The sequence below is a fragment of the Argopecten irradians genome, chromosome 1 (genome assembly GCF_041381155.1).
Source record: "Argopecten irradians isolate NY chromosome 1, Ai_NY, whole genome shotgun sequence".
NCBI classification, from domain to species: Eukaryota; Metazoa; Mollusca; class Bivalvia; order Pectinida; family Pectinidae; genus Argopecten; species Argopecten irradians.
Genome location: NC_091134.1, coordinates 11,049,022 through 11,067,519, shown reverse-complemented (window position 1 = coordinate 11,067,519; position 18,498 = coordinate 11,049,022). Strand labels below are relative to the sequence as shown.

The following is an 18,498-nucleotide window of genomic DNA, read 5'->3' as shown; positions in this document are numbered from 1 at the left end:
TATCTTTAATCTAGGGCTGTATAAAAGTCACAAGGATGATGACAGTATCTATCTATCATAAATATGCAACTTCAGTAGGCCATTCTGCACTATATGACCTGAAACTCAATCATCCTTTCAGTCAGGCAGTCACTCACTGGACATGGGGTCAGGCCAAGGTTGGAGAACAACTGGTCCAACACTGGCCTGACTGTTAAACTCCAGTCAGAATAGAGATAACTTTAGACCCAAATCTGTTTTTTTAATTTATCATCTTTGTTATTTAGAGACACATTGTATCTAGACCTAGGGTTAGACAGACAAGTTTTGTTACAATTTCACAAGTCCATTACCAATCTGTCAAGACGGACACCAGGAATACAACACTACATCCTTATTCTCCACATTACAAGAGATTATAGAGAGCCAGTGGATAATCATTTTCATGCCTCTTTCCCCGATCAAGGACTTCTCCCACAATCAACCAACATGGCTGTACTGCTTACCACCATATTGTGGGAGATATTGTTATATATACCATTCTCTATGTGAAAGACACACGACTTCAACAGAGCAAGACAATCAAATCTCTCCCCTTACTATTAACTTCTGATCAATTTCACAGATTTCATATTTATTGTTAAACAACTTCCCTGGTACCTTATTCACTTTAAACTAGCCTACACTGTAACACACAGCAAAGACCTCTCACCATTATCATTACCATATTCACCGTAATAAGCGACCCTCCCCCTAAAAGCGCCTCTCTTCTTTTCTGGAGAAAAGTTAACGTTGTATAAACGCCCATAGGTTTAACTATGTTTTACAACATGTGATGCCTCTAACATCAGCATTGTATCCAATAGGCTACAGTATCTAAGTTTTCAGATCAAACTCAGAAAATTGACATTTTGTTCCGTTTTGTTCATGGCTCTGGAATCTTAACATTGAGTTTTTGTGTGTTATGGACAGTCATCAACAATTAGTGTGGTGTGGCCTTTTTTAGTTGTTTGGGGGGCCACAGCATTCAGTTGGTGTGGCCTTTCTCTTGTTATCAGTTTTAAGGAATCACAACATTCAGTTGGTGTGGCCTTTCTCTTGTTATCAGTTGGGGGGAATCACAACATTCAGTTGGTATGGCCTTTCTCTTGTTATCAGTTTGGGTGAACCTCTACAATTAGTTGGTGTGGCCTTTCTTTTATTATCAGATTGGGGGAACCACAACATTCAGTTGGTATGGCCTTTCTCTTGTTATCAGTTTTGAGGAATCACAACATTCAGTTGGTGTGGCCTTTCTCTTGTTATCAGTTGGGGGGAATCACAACATTCAGTTGGTGTGGCCTTTCTCTTGTTATCAGTTGGGGGGAATCACAACATTCAGTACTAGTTGGTATGGCCTTTCTCTTGTTATCAGATTGGGTGAACCTCTACAATTAGTTGGTGTGGCCTTTCTTTTGTTATCAGATTGGGGGAACCACAACATTCAGTTGGTATGGCCTTTTCATTGTGATGAAGCACAACACATTATGAAGTGTTATTTTACAGAAGTTGTGAGATTATTGATATTTTGCAGGTGACTATTACAAAGTCACACTCTGTGACACATACAATCGATCAGACAACAGTACCACAACAGGAGATCTCAACCAATAGACCACTGATGAAAACAATGGTGGTGTATTTACACATACATCACTAGGCACTCATAGTTCTGTAATCTTTACAGGTCTATTCATGCTGCAGTAGTACTGGCCATGTCAACATGAGTACCGGGAGATAACACCTGTGGTAATGATTACCTGTAGACAGGTGTGAAAACTCTTATTCCAGCTAACTGTCCCAGTAACTATGGACACTCTGGATAAAGTCAGACTTATTAGACATTTCTTTATAAAAGTTAAACACTATACATCTGATCTCTATATAACTGTCTATAAATCATATTTCTGCTGTCACATTGACTTGGAACAGTCAAACCTATTAGACATCTGTCTTTAAAAGATGAATATTATACACAAGGAAAAACTGTCTATAAATTACACTTCTGCTGTCACATTGGTGTCCCATATAGACATGTTTGACTGTAGTATAGGAATAACCATGATTTTTGGTGGGTAAAAAGTCATACAAAATAATTTGATCAGGCTTCCTCCTGTATGGCCTATTCCCAGCAATAAAGGTCAATAACAAATCCAGCTTTGAAAGACTTGATAACCTGATTTTGCCTGTAAACATTTTGATGACTTGTTAACACTTGTTAACAGTAAACACCTTAAAAACTTGGTCTGGCCTGAAACAGTAAATGCCTTAATAACTTGGTCTGGCCTGAAACAGTAAACACTTTAATAACTTGGTCTAGCCTGAAACAGTGAACACCTTAATAACTTGGTCTGGCCTGTAACAGTAAACACCAGTAAACACCTTAATAACTTGGTCTGGCCTGACCTGATTTTTATACCTTGAACTCTTCCATTGAATAAAACCAATCAGACACAAATCACTTCACAAAGAGCAAAGCAAATATTGGCTGTCAGCAATGCAAACATTGGATACCAGTTATAAAGATAGTCCTACCATTTCACAGTATCACCTGCATGCATCTAAAGATATTGGGAAATTTCCATACACTGTTCAGCAAAGTCCTCTCTTCTAGGTCAGTCAGACCAGCTAAACCAGCACTGAATCCATCTATCATTATTTTATATTTATTCGATAATATAGAATGTGCAACAAAATAAACCTGTTATAATCCAATTGAACTTCAAATTTTTCCTCTCCATGAAAATCAGACATTTCCTGTTTGTTAAAAATTATGAGCATCAAAATCTGACTACTGAATCTCAAACCATGCAGATACAACTTGTACCTTGTTTTCATCAAGAATAGGTTGATCTGTATAGCTATCAGGTAATATTAATGTAAATTATAGTTGTTTGAGCATTCACGAAGAATCCCATGCAATTTCATGTCAGTCAATTTAATTAGAACTCGCCCTTACATCAAATGACTCAATTTGATATATTAACATTTGCAGAAACATTAAGAGCTTCATTTCTCTGTGTTAATTTGTCGGTCAGACAGGAAATTTGCCATTTCAAACTAGACTTACATGCTTCATATCGAGATCAAAATCAACCCATACTGGATCAGACACCGGAAATAGCATGTGATCCATACCATTTCCTACAGATCTGCAAATGTTTCACAACATATTCTAAAGGTCACATTTATATAGCGACTTGTGGGTCCGATATATATTCCCTTGTCTTTAGGATAGGATACCGGTACTCTATACGGATTTTATTGTTACTCATTTTAAAGAATACTCATGCATAAATACCTGTTTTAAAAAGTACTGACATACCCTTATTGGTATTTGAAAAAAGAAACACAATATTTTCTACGAAAAACCACATGTAAATGCATGGTGACTAAATGAAGGAGATATGAACATGATCTTTACTAAATAAAAGTCTTTCAATTCTGTTTTGAAATGAAAAATATTTTGTTTGTACATGAACCAAATTGAACTTGTATATTTTCTTATATTAATTATCACAATTATTGAAATAAGATCTTTATGTATTATGTTGGACATGTAACCATCATATTGCTTCAAAAGTATCTGTATTGGTACAGTATCATTAAAAATACCAGTATTGTTTCAGTATTGTACCATTTCGCTCCGGGTTCCAACCCTATTTGTCTTTGTTTTTTTAACATTTTTGTTGTAATCTTCATTATCTTTTTATACATTTTATAATCCACACCAGAAAGTTTGACACCGTGATATTATTGATGTTCTTTCTTTGCAATAAATATTGTATTACCCATGTTCAAATTGTCAATGATGTATGGAAAAAACAAGCTTGATGGGTTACAAATAAATATTTATTTTTGGTCTAAACCACATTTGTTCTTGTCTGTGAAATCAGAAAAGGGTTGTGATTTTTAGCTGTGTTATAGTTACAAACTTTGATGTAGGTTTTATATAACTAAAATTCTGAATCCCACTAACTTTTAATATACTGTTACTTTAAATCAGCACACAAAATCTGCACAATTGTTCAGATATATTTTCTTCAAAACACCAGAAATACTACAATGTATGGAAAGAGTTAAAATCAAGATTTACATGGCAAAGCTAGAACTTTCTATGTGCTATTCATGTACTACATTTGTGGTTTATAAACAGAAAGTGCAGGATTCATATCATTGATTTGTGTGATGATCATGGATATAGTTATGAAAATAAATGGGATCAGAGTGATTAATTTGAATTATTTTCTGTATATTGTACTTATCGGCTGATTTAACTCTTAACAGTCTATGAGCATGATGAATCCAGTTTATGATTGTCTAAATGATTGTCTACATTCTTCCAAGATTATCAGTAATATTAAATTCTCATTAAAGGAAATGCCCTACATTTTACATTAAAATTTATTCAAATGTGTATTTGTTAGACGGAGAAATATCCCACATTGTTCCCCAGAGAAACTGGTCCAACAGCCAACACAATGTATACATTGATATATGGTATGTTCATATCTATATAAATATTGGATAAAGATAGCATACAAAATATGTATATCACACATTACAAGTTTCAATAACATTCATATTAGGTGAACATCTCCGTTGATAATGAATGATAATGTTAATTAGTTTTATTCCTAGAATATATATATGCACCTACAGCTATAATATATTCTGATTACAAAACCGATGGACCAGTCCACTGTATTGTATGACAGGGTTGGGAAGGGATAGTCTAATAGTCTGTGTACAGCAGGGGTATCAGGTTGTTGTTAACTATGTGTGACAGTTATGATAATAAGCCTTAAATTTGTTATGCTCAAATATCTGGCTGGTGTTCTGTCAAAACATGTACATTACCCTAGAGGTAGGAAATATGCCCTGGGGATGGGACAGTCATTTATTGATAGACATCTTTGTGACCTAAATCATCATCAGTACTGCTGGTACCCCTGACTAAACTACCACCACAGACTCAGGTTTGGTTTTGAGACGACCCCCTACTTGTAATGTAGTGCAGACAACAAGCTGTTGCCTTACCCTTATGCTTGCTCAGGCTGAACATGATATTTCCTTCTAAACCTATTCAATTTCAGATCTGTTCGTTTGTGTGTATAGAACAATTACTGTTTTTTCTCTATACACTCAAACATAATAAGCCCATTATGTACATATATGAATTGCCTTTAAAAATCCATCATGTCTAATTTTAGTCCAGTAGTTTCCTATTGCCAACCTAGGTAGACCATGTTTTAAGCCTTAATCCCCTGCCACCACGTACACACCTAACAAACCGTTATACAGGACAAGCTCAAATTTAAATTTCCACCTATGTCTCCAATCTAGTGTGTTTGAATGCCAAAGGTCACATACTGTGTTAAATCAGAATTTTGAAATAAAGTTTAAACTTCGTGACCACCATTGATCATAAATTATTTCAAATTATAAAATAATAATTTATTAAATTTTATTATATCATGTTTCGCAAGAAGTAAAATAACAGCTAATCCCCATTCTCATAATTTGTGTCTCTAAGATGGTACATTCATATTTTTTTTAAACCAAATTTTCATCAACTCCAATAATATTTAAGCAAACAGGTTCATCTTCCCTGATGATGAAACTATATCTACAAAGTGTATTCAAAAGCAAAATTCGAATTTGGTTCCATCAAATTATTTATTTTAGAAATACATGAAGAAAGGTTTAAATGACACAACACAAATAACAGGAACCTGACCATGAGATTTTAATTAATTTCATTTCACTATTACATAGCTATCACATTAAGACATGTTAATTTTTAAAAAAAATTCTTTCTGAATCAGACACATTCAGATTAAGTTGAAGAGAGACATACGCCATTTTGATTTTCTATTGTACGCTTGGAGCCACAGGTACTTGAACAACCTACAAATCATGACTGGTTATATGGGGGAGACTATGTGTGTACACTATAACCTCACACATGAAAATTTAACATGAGATAACAATTCTACAGCTATTGCTGTGTGCTGTCTTTAGATATTGTTAATTTTCAATAAAACAACTAGGACTTCTGAAAGGGGAAGCTAACCTACAGTACAGTAGCAGTCAGGGCTGTGTGCGGGGCCTGTCTCTAGAGCTGAACACACTCCAACAAGCCAGACAGAAAATATCTGCCAGATTTTTAGCACTTACTGTTGTGTACAAGATTTCGAGGAGAGAAAGCTGTCTAAATAATACATTAGGGTGCTAATGCTGCTCAACGTGCTCTTAGCATCGTCATGTAAAACATACAAATTACTGTTTCATGGTGCAACGAGAGGGAGGGAGAGAAAAAAAATGCTAACTACATATTTAAACATTAATTTTCATAGCATTAAAAGAGATTCATGGAATTCATCTCTTCTCCTTGCATATAATTATTTTACTTGATACATGTTCACAATCAGAATTACATATAAAACGTATGCTTCATATTCATATGATATAATGATATGCGTGTAATCTACAGTATATATCATTTTAAGAAACAACGGACAGGTTTGCCCATTGACTTAAATCTAAGGTTTAAAGGTCACTATGACCAAGACCAACAACAGTGGATTAAGAGTTCTTCCAAATAAAAGGAATTAAAACTTAGGGAGAGAAAATCTCATACTAAAATAGAGAGCTTCAAAGCTTATAAGGTGAATCCAGAGTGTTGTTTGAAGTAAAAATATGTTATCTAATCGGCCATCAAAGCTGCATCCGGACCAACATTCACCATCTGTACATGTACTTATCGTAATTACCAACCATAATGTTCTTATTTACAAGCCGGCCAGGAAATCTCTGGCTAGGGTCCATGGGCTTTAAAACTATATCTCTATGCTAAAAGGCTAACAGCATGCACTTTCTAAGGCTCCCTGTTGACGTCATAAACATATTAAGAATTTGTAACAACAGACGATGCTGTAACATACGCTTACTTTACCAGCCATTCCTTGCAATTGCCATGCTGTATATAATTGAAGTTTAAGCCCAGATGTCATGTTTGAGTGACTAATATTGTACACATATCATAGACCACTACCCTCCATATCTACATTTGTATTGTTATATTTCAAGTGAAAAATGTATTAAAATTTATTGAATAAAATTACCCAAGTACTAACAGCCAAGAAGTAATTCCAGGCATTTATTCACCAAAGAATATATACCTTAGGACTGTCCTCATATGTCTGGTATTAATTATAATGATGGCTTTAATTGTTTTGAAGTGAAAATAGGTTGGACTAATCTTGGCTATTATGTCTAGTCAGTCAGCATTAGCTACTATGTGTAAACCCCTGTCCTCCTATCAATACCTATAAATTCCATTACTGGGGCCCCACGCTAGCTGGCCACCACCATTCCCTGGACTATTAAATCTCTGCTTCTCTGTGTCTCCTGTTAATATCAGTAAAGGCCTATTTTTCAATATCCCTGTTTCCATTTCAAATGTCAAGTGTTGCAAGTCTGATGGATCCATTGGACTTTCCAGGAAAAATCGATTGCCTTGGCACATACTGGCATAGGAAAAGTGGTATTGATCAGCCCACTGGGAACATCTTCTCTGACACAACTTTATACCCGGGGATTATACTAGGCTTATACCAATGGAACATCTGATATGTCTTCCTCCATACTGCCTTCCCACAAAACCAAAACAACAAAGCCAGGCTTCTGACTGCAACCCAACGTAGAACATTTTACATCCACAACCTTCAATCTGATTAAAATACAGATCCTTTTAACCACTCCGTTAAAGATGCTCCACCACCGACTGAGCATAAATGATATTCATCATTTAAACAATAATTGGTGTTTAATCGTGTATATATATATACACTTGAAATATAACAATACAAATGTTTAATCGTATATATATATATATAGTTAACACAAAAAATAATATAAATTAATTTACTTTGCCTTTGGTGCATGCGCAATCAGTACTTCATTCTATATAGGATATAGTGACATGGAATTTTTTCGGGATACAATTAATTATTTTTTTATATTTTTAACGTGAAGTAAAATTAGAAGCTCAAACTTTTCAATGGTGGTAATGGTCTCAAGTAAGTAACTTTTGTAACTGAAGAAACATACGAAATCGTCTGCTTCTGTTTTTAATAGTGAAAAAATACCATTTGTCAGCGGTGGAGCATCTTTAAATAGAGGATCTGAGAACATCCCATATAGGGTCGTGTTCGGATGACCTTTCTACCACGTGTACTTCAGATCACATTCATTTTCGACACATTGCTACATCAATTGATTACGCCATTTCATCCCAGTACACATATACATTTAGCTTTGTTGTGCTCTTTGGGTGAGATGACTACGTACTCGAGAATATTTCCGACAGCTTTTTCAAACTATTTCGTCCCCAGTCAAGAATCTGGCAGTTCCAATTTGATTGGCCATTTCCAAAGGTCATCTGGACGTGACCCCTAATGGGATGTTGTCAGATCCTCTTATCAAACGTAGTGATAATAAGAATCTGTATTTTAAACTGATTGCCACAACCTTAAAACTACATGACCTCATTACAAATTTCACCAGGATATTAGATTGAGAATTCCTGTCTATGATACCAGGAAATGAAGCAGAAGAATTACAGTACCTTATTTACAAACTAAGTACAAGTACTAATTGTCAACCCCCCTCCCTCTTCTGAACTTCCCCCTCATCAACATACACCTTTTAAGAGATCAATGCTTAGGATTCATTAAGAATTCAAATTCATCAAAGTCAAAAATACCAATTCAAGTTTGAAACTGAAAAGGTTCTAAAAGTTAATTAATTTTAGTTCCATTAAGAGGGACGCCTTAGGCTTCAAATCAAATTAGCAATGAAATGATTCCCAACTACTCTGCACCATCTACTTTACTGTCAGTCGAATACTTGATGGTTTGATGTTACGATTAATATTGGCCAAATAATCCGCAGTCTTTTAAAGTAAAAGCTTCAGAATAAAAGGATTGTAATATTGGGCCTAGATCTTTACTTTTGGCCTCATGTTGAGCGCTCACCCCTGTGAGGTAGGCTCTGGGTTCCTTCCCCTAGCCGAGACACACCAGCTCACCCCTGTGAGGTAGGCTCTGGGTTCCTTCCCCTAGCCGGGACACACCGAAGTCTGTAGAAGTGCATGGTAGTTTGTACTTCTGCTTAGCGCTCAGCATACAGGGAGTAGGACCTCAGTCTCCCAAAAAGCTTAGTCAGATCAGAGACTTAAACTAAGTTAGATAAGAGATTTAAGTAAGGCTATATCAGAGACTTAACTCTACCATGTACAGGGGAAGTAACATTGTAGTCAAACTCTAATCTAATATAATTGGGATACAGACAGCTTTACACATTATACTATCTTGACAATTTGGCAAAGAAAACTTACTCATTGAAATTGTTTGGTCTTCGATTTTGAAATTATCATTTAGCTCCTTTCAAAATTGAGGACCGAACTATTTCAGTTCAAGTTTTCAGTAAACACCATTGAACATAGTCATACTTCCACATGCCTAGTACAGTAGGAGTTTGATATTTACCCATGATTCGAGAAAAAGGGAGACTGTGTAAGTGTTTATATGCCTGTGTGGTTCCAAGTTTTGTTTGTAAGAAAGATATCTAGATCTTTATCACTGCCTGGTTCTGCCAGTTTTTCCAGTCAGAAGCTTGTTATGTTCTAGTTACTGGACAGTAAATAGGCTCATAGCATTCTCCCATACTTCAAAGGGATATCCCATCGTTGCTAAGGAAAAGATAACTCTAATTTAACACGGGAGAGTAAGACAGCTCACACGCACTAGACAATTATGCAATATATAACAATTTTCCTGTGATTATGCTGCGATAAAAAGCTAAGGAGCACCTGAAATTTTATAATAATTTTTTTCTAGTTTTGGAGAATTAAAGCAATTGAACACGGGCCTATGAAGTGGACTAATAGAATCTTACATGGGTCTGTGAAGTGGACAGGGATATCTCAACCCAAGTGAAAGATTTTGGCTGGTCAACCCGAGGCTTGCCGAGGGTTGACGGCCAAAATCTTTCACGAGGGTTGAGATTCCCTGTCCACTTCACAGACCCATGTTTGATTCTTTTTCTCCCTTACTTACTAGAAAAAATGATGAAATTCCACTTGGTTAAGGAGTTATACCCTATTTTAATAAAGTATTCATAGCTGAAATGTACTTCAACCATCTAATACAGACCCATATATTTGAAAATCAATCGGCTATGATCCTATTCTCAATCTATGCATAATTTATTTCAGCTGATTTATATTTCAGAGTCTAGCACCAGATAATAATGCTATGCCGGGCCTTAAGGGAGCTCTGGTTTGTCATTACACACAAGTAGCTGTTGCATATCTAATGATGGCTGTAGGCACACCCTGTGACTTTACACTGTGGCTCTGTCTGTGGCAGAATCCCACCACCACCACCAGCAAAACCTTATTGATTTTCTGTATTCAGCCTAGCTTTGTATCTAGCTGACAGCCCTGACAGAAAGTGTTGACTCAAACCACTATAAAGTACACAACCTCAACAACAGTCAACATTTCTCACAACAATTATCAGAATTATTTCTTCTTTCCCGAATCCCAATGTACATCAACAGTCTACTTCCAACTGACTGATATGAGATATTCAGAACAAAGCAGGTCTCTGTTTTATTACTTTATGAACACACATTGATCAGGATATAAAATTGTATTAGACTTGCTAAAGATGGGACCACTGACACTGTGATGAAATGGACAAGTCAGATGTGATCAAATTTTCTATTGTTGATATTCCTTTCTATACATTTGGTCAAGACAAACTGGACCATATGGTATATGTACAGATTCTGAATACACAACCATAACTATGTTCCTCTTGTTAAAAATGAATCTGCTGGTAGTAAAACAAAGGACTTTGTACTTAACGATTTCTTTGAAAACGTTTCTTAATATTTCAACTTAATTTCAGAGATGAAATTTTGAACATGTACCCTCCATAAGTGAACTTGCATTAGGCATTCACATTAAAATAATGCAAAAAATTATAATGTAACATGCAATTAAAAACTAATTAATAAACATTCATGTATACCATTTCACTCCTATTACCATAAATACCATCACCATCATCAGTCACTTCTAACATATATTATAGCCATTAATAAACATGTCACATATATGTTGCATTAATGTACATCAAATTCATCAGGGAGATTTTTTTCTCTCTATTTTAATCAACAAGTCATGCGGAAAAATGAATCATTTTCAAAAAAGAAAACATGTTGATTGTAAGCTTCCACCAGCATGTCTGGTACATAATCAGCTTCTTGTAAAACTTTCTCCTTTTTCACCTGCAATAAAAGTATTTTTGTCCACAGATTTTTAGAGCATGCACAACTTGCAAAAGAGTTTCTCATAAATATGACACAGGGTTTGGTCAACACATCGTAACATGGCATCACATAGTGAAAAACACATTACCAAAGTAAATTATACAGTATGTAATAGAATATTAATTCATAACAATATCTTTCTTTCTTAGCTTACTTCAACCACCACAGCTTGTGTACCTTAGAGTTGGCATGTTGCCAACTTGTGGTGAAAATGTCCTATAAAATATAAAAGGTGTCCCACTTACTTTGCTATATCATGTAGGAACACTTATGATAATAATGATATTTGTTTAGTCAGCCAAGGTCAGGAATTAAAATAGACTACCAGTATTGTGGGAGTTGATGGGAACTATAGGTAAGGTATATACATAGAACAAAACACGTTCATAAGGAAAACAACCAATATGTGTCCAAGTTCAACATTTTTTCCAATTATCATTTTTTGTAAAATATTTGTTTTTGGTACCAAAATTTTACACTTTTACTTCAGTGCAAAATTAAAAATTTTCTAAAGGATTTTGATCATTTTTTTTCTAATTAACCAAAAAAGAAATTTGCATATTATTCATATCAAAATCCAAGGTGTGAAATTGAAGATATTGGTTTTTCTCCCACTGTGTAAACACAAACATATGATACAATACCTTACAAAGAGGAATAATAATCCAATCTGGTCCACCAATTGCGAGCAGTTGGTTATTTCACAGACGTATATTCCCTTTGTTACAAAATTATCCACCTTACCACGCATTATCAAATAATTCCAAAAGTGTAATATGCACAAATTCTACTCCGCCATCATACTTACCCAGCAAAATTGGAACAATGCTTTTTATTACAGTTTATCCGTATAATCCAGTCTTTCGTCTCCATCACAGGCAAGCTTCGTATATCCCCAATAAATCCAAGGCAAAATTAAAATACATCCCAAAAATAATTCCAATCTGAACCAGGATAGCCATCCGATGGGCAAACTTAAACCATCATCACCGTAACACAACAATCAAATTAAAAGCTGCATACTAAAACATAACACTGCTACATGGGATTGTGTACATCCATGCTGATCGGATATATAAATAGGCAAATTATATATCTTATAATTCATTAATCCAAAGAGAAAATTGTATGAGGAAGGACTACAATATTTACTACTAATTAATTTCACCAAAAAGCAAAACACACAACTTAATACGGTACAAAAAAGGCTCTAATACTCCAGCATCCATGTCAGTTGGACTCTTTGATGTAAATCCAGGTCAAGGTCAAGCTTGTAATCATCCATGTCTCCAAAAAACGACATTAGATCCAATTACGTTTAGTACCTCCGATAATCCAATTGTTGTCATGAAAACGAAGAGGAATCATTTTCACAGACGCTGATCCAAGTTATCATGTAGGTTGTAATAATCCATTAAAAGTATAAATCCATGCGCGGTCAAAGGTCAAAATTTGTATAAAATCATTTTGTCAATATGTGTACATATAACATGGAAAATAAAGGCAGTAGAAATTGACAAACACTACATAAATGTAAGAATGATTATAGAAGGATCAACAATATCATACAACAGCAAAATCATGAAGGAAGGATTCGGGAGGGAAGGAACAGCAAGGTCATTCATTCTACCTTTATTGGTATAGTTTGCATTGGACTCCTAGAAACAGCAACTTTGTATAATTTTATTTAACTAGGCTATATGTAACATAACAAGGACTAATAGAATATTACAAGGGTTTTTCTATCTACAAGCATGAATGATTTCCTTGCAGAGCTCTGGTCAGCAAATATTAGTTGTTAAAAACGTTCGAACTTTGTAATTTGAAGCCAATTTAGTCCCGACAGCCTTCGCATTTATTGTTCCATTTCAAATCCTGAATATTAAGTGGTGGAACAGAAATGCTAGCCAGTTAGTCGATCAGAATAATTGAACTGTAACTGGGTAAACGGCTTAGCTTTATATGATGCAACTAGCCATACTCAGTCTGGATTAAATCGCTAACATCAGTATAACAATCATTTCACACAAACAACTATTGCTTTGAAACAAATTTATTTTGGTTTTATCATCCGATCTCATTACACTTAATGCAAAACCAGAAACAAGACAGCCATGTTAAGTAAACTCTTATATGTCACAGTAATTCCTGCAACTGGTTTCTCTTGCGCATAACGCTTGCATATATCATATTTTAAAGGAGTTTGAGCGATGACTCAGGTTTCTGATAAACAACGATGTTGTCATAACACCAAATCCTATAGGTTTAGATGTGGTGTATAATATGCTGAAAATTTTGCACTAGTCCAAGAGCCAGTAGCAAATGTTTTAGTATGATTGGAAAAGAATGAAGGAAAAGACAAAGAGACAATTAGTAAAATGTTCAGGGCCCTTTCAAAGTTTCAGTTTATTTAACAAGGACATGAAGATGGTGTAAACACAAACCAGATGTTGATAATTAAAAGAAATGTTTGCTTAGAAAACTTTATTTCAATATTTTGTGATAAGATAACTGTATCAATACTCAAGAAGTGTTCAGGAAAGAACAATACCATATTTGTCAGTGTCGTGTAGTACATACTCATTGTAGCTGTATTGTGATGGTCAGCTAAAATGATATGTTTCCGAATCTATCTTTTATTGCAAAATTTCATAATTCAAAGAAACTGTCCTGGTACATGTTTGAAAACATACAGAATAAGAACATATTTAGTATCCCCCCCCCCCAACAATTTTTTTTCCTTACTTCCCTCTGATTTTCCCCTACCAGGGAAATATGACATAAAACATTTACTAATATAACCCCATAAATTCTGAAAACTTTCCATTTTGATATGTGAAAGAGTTCTCTCCCCTTTCGGCCCTACGTCCGATGACTTACCCTTTGGGTCTATTTGTATAGGCCGCGGGCCTTGTGTGTGGGGTAAACGGCGCAGTACGAGGGACCGGTTCCTGTCGAGTACGAGTCACAGCACTTCCTGTTGCAGAACCCTCACTATACTCCGTCACTAATGTCTTGCTGTCAATAGTGTTCTCACTATTGTGAGCTTTCGATGCTGATTTGATGTCCCCAAAAGCTACGGTGGCCGATAGTCCCTCCTCATCTTCTTTCTTGTCGTGGAACTTTACACTTTGTATCTTTCCATACCTGAGAAAGAAATACAAAGAAAATTAATATCAATAATTCAAGAAATCATATTTTTATAGTTTTTGGTTTAATCATTCCAAGAATGACAAATCCCAAAATGAATTTCAAAACCAGGAAATTTACTTTGTTGTGTAAAAAGGCCTAGACACTTTCTTCTGTAGAAAGACATTGGGTGCAAACAGCTAAAGGAATGAATGGTGGAAATTGTGTTCAAGTTAACCTTATGATAATTAACAATTACCACGAATATTTAGGTATTAGAATCCGGTACCAGGAATGCTAGACTGCTGCAAACATTCACTTTTTGAGGAAGAGGATGACAAGAGATGTTAAGGCCCAACGGTTCGATCTTCGGTCTTTTTCACCGATTTAGGAGTCTGACTGGACACTTTGAAAAATTGCAGGGTGTTTTTCAGTTTAACAAGAATTAATTAAGTTAAGGCAGACATTGCGAAATTTGCCTGTTTAACGGACATGTCCAGCAAAATTTGCCTCAGACTGTTTATATAATTATTTTAAAATCCTGTCTGGACCAACTGTCCGGCAATTATTGAGCACCTGAAGTTGGTAGAAATGACGTCTAAGAAGTATTATGCAGGTGCGGAACCTGGCAAAACCGTAAACTGCATAAGATAATCATGAAAACAGCTGCCTACATACTAATAGCAGGAACTTATGTTTACTTGAAAAATTCACATGATTGTTCAGTCCAGCAAAATCTTGTTCGGTCCGGCTTATAAGCTTTCTCAGTCTTTACCAGTCTGAATGTCTGACCATTATTTTCAACTTTCGCAATGTCTGTAAGGATACACAGACAAATTGAAGGCAGCAAGTATGAACTCTATTCATTGTATTCATTTGAATATTTACATCTACCATCTTGACACAAATCATTATCTACCAACTGTAGTTTTGACATTCGAATTCAAGCTTTTTTGAAATCAATGTCATCGATGGCTCCCATAAAAAAATTTTAATACACAAAAGTTCAAGGCAATCCATGACATTATTTATTGTGTCTGGCATACAAAAAATTCAGAAAATTAATTTTTGAAAAATTTGTTCAGCCAGTAAAACCAGGATACATAAAGTCTGCTTTACCACCACAACAAGTAATCTTAGTTGAACAGAACATGACCAAGGCCAAAAACCTATAATCCAGAAAACAACTGGAAGCCTGTGCATTTTAATCAATACTTATAGATAAACCCCCAATCTGACAGTGACTCATTTATCAGACTAGAGATCCCAATCCAAGTTGCCACGCACATCTTTTATGCAGCTAGCACAAATTGGATATAGCTAGCAGGGACTTTTGCCCACCCGATAAACAAAGCACTTTTATTTCTTATCGATCATGATCATTATTTCCGAAGTCTTGACTTTGAACATGTTGTAGTCATACAGAAATATAATTTGAAGTTTCATATAATTTAAATTATGTACATGTTCTTTTATGTATATAACTAGTGCACCATGGCCAGTACAGCCAAATTGTTTCTTTCAATAAGTGAGAAAATTTTCATATTGATAATTTCAAATCAAACAGTTAATAAAGTCAGGGTTGGGGTTTTTTTCTCTCGAACTGCCTGTATGATAAATGACAATGAAAGTAACCCCTGGAGTATCAAAGGTGTGTCCGTTATAACCATGGCAACCCTAACATTATTTGTAAAAATTATGGAAATGAGGCTTGGATAAATCCTGTTTTTCAAATTATTCCTTTCAAATTCATGTTCTGGCTCTTTGTAGTTACAGTGAGTGACTGAATATAAGGAAGAATCTGTAATGTATTTGTATGACAAGTACTGGCTGCATATATATACATAACAAATGTACTGTAAGGTTTTCTGAGTAGATCAACTAATCTAAGTCCAAACATGTGAAAGCCTGTTATATGCATACAGGTTCTAAAGCCCCTTTGATATTGGCAGCTCTTTTCTGTATACGTGTTAAGCAGAATAGTTAAAAGCATGGAAGTCTATTTATTCAACAAGGAAGCCTGGCTGGCTCAGTGCCAACGACATAGCCTTAGCCACCTAACTCTCTATACAAATGCTGGCCTGTACACAATGAACACAGTAAACCAGAAATACAAAAGATCCCCTAGTCCACAAATAACTTGGCTGGCTGCCAAGTAATTAATTTTGTTTTGCAGAGCTTGAGGCAGATATCAGCATTACTGCTATGGTGCTGTATTTAGACCAAGGGCAACCCACACAAAACCAGCCAGTGCTGACTTGGCACAAAGCCAACAAATGGGTCAGTCTATTTCTGAAGCTAGGGATTTTTGTTGGCTAGCCTGTACAAAATCCTGCAGAATAGCTACAAGCCCCCCTACTGACTTAGCAGCATAGACTAGTCCTGATGATTCATGCTCAGGTGACCTGACTGGCTCAATAGCTGCCGACAGGCTGAGCTCTGAGAAATCTGGATCTAGGCAGGAGAAAGAAAACCAACAGAAAACCATCAACTTTACAGAGGGAAATGCTTACAATAAAATGACTCTCTTTCAATGGAAAAATTTACATCATATTGGAACTTACTAATTAGTCCACCAAATTAGCGATTAAGACAATAGTCTACCTGAGAGAAGTTTGGGTTTGTGGGTTGTAGAGACCTAGAAACCGAACAAGGACTTAACTTTATATAACAGTTTCCCACTTATCGGATTTTTAGATTGGATATTAATTTCTCACTGCGGAATCTTTAACACAAATAAATAGCCCGGATTTCAATGAGTGAACTAATAAAGTAGTTTTGTTTGTGATTTTGAATGTGTCTGTGGAAATCCAAAATGGCCGCCATCCCGGATTACATTAGAATACAAAGGAGACCTGTACGATATTTTGTCTCGGTTCTTAAAAAATTGTCATGATGACCATCAAGCCTCATACTAACTAACTTAAAGCTTTAAACCTATTATATAATAAACAAATTATCCCCGAAATAAATCCCTTGAGAGAAAACCTAGGTTAGAAGGGCTGGTATTACCGTATTTACTCTAGGAAGCGACCCTACCTTTAATTTATGATGAAACTTCAATGAACTGGTTATTATGCTTGACTAACTTTAGCCTCATTCTGCATGTGTTATGTAAATAATTGTATGTTGAAAGTTTGTATGATAAATATATAAATAATATACATGATCACTGATGCGTAAAACTTTTATTTCTTTCATTTTCTTTTCAGGTCTATCAGGTAGTGGTTCAATCTATCAAATTTCTGCTTTAAAGAAAATATTATTCTATGAAAACTTCATTTCTTTGTAAGTAAAGAAAACCCTGTGCAAGAATCATTATATAGGCCTAATTATAGCATGCATGAAAACAGAATTTTAGATGAATACTGTAAACAATTTCTTTTTACAGAAATATCCTTCTCATCGTTCATGTATTAATCTCATATATTTAAATAAATTTCAAGTACAGTATTGAAAACGTATTTTTCATCCAAAAAAATACTTTAAGCTCTACATGCAGATTGCTTTTTTCCTTATTGCAGTGAAATAGATTGCCAAGTTACACTATGGTACCGAGATAGAGCTCTTTGAAAAATTGAGAATTATTATGTACAATATGGTACGCTACCGAGCTGATGCACTTTAATATTAAACTCTATTTTGTATCAAGCATGATTCAAAGTTGATTTCCGATTTTTCAAAATCCAATTCTTTGCCTTGTATTTTGAGTGACCAGCGAATAATAATGCAATGACCTTCACAATGAAAGCTGCAGAGAATCGAATGTGGTAATAATAAACTTCCGAGTATTTCTACCGTAAATATCCAATATAACAATTTTCAAAGCTTGCCCATGGAACTTAATACCTTGTTTAGTGTGTTAATTTTGAAAACCTGCATTGATTCTGTTTGCTCGCCTTACATTTCAGACATTTCACTGCTGCGAAACAATGGTAATTGCAG

General features: G+C 35.1%; 1 protein-coding gene across 1 annotated transcript in view; it reads right to left on the bottom strand.

Annotated features, from left to right (window-relative positions):
• The window catches only part of LOC138317516 (protein split ends-like), a 51,401-nt gene that overhangs the window by 26,953 nt on the left and 5,950 nt on the right, over nt 1-18,498 (bottom strand). The window contains exon 2 of the mRNA XM_069259251.1: nt 14,305-14,571. Within this exon, the coding sequence (XP_069115352.1) occupies nt 14,305-14,571 (267 nt within the window). The remainder of the gene's footprint in view (nt 1-14,304; nt 14,572-18,498) is intronic.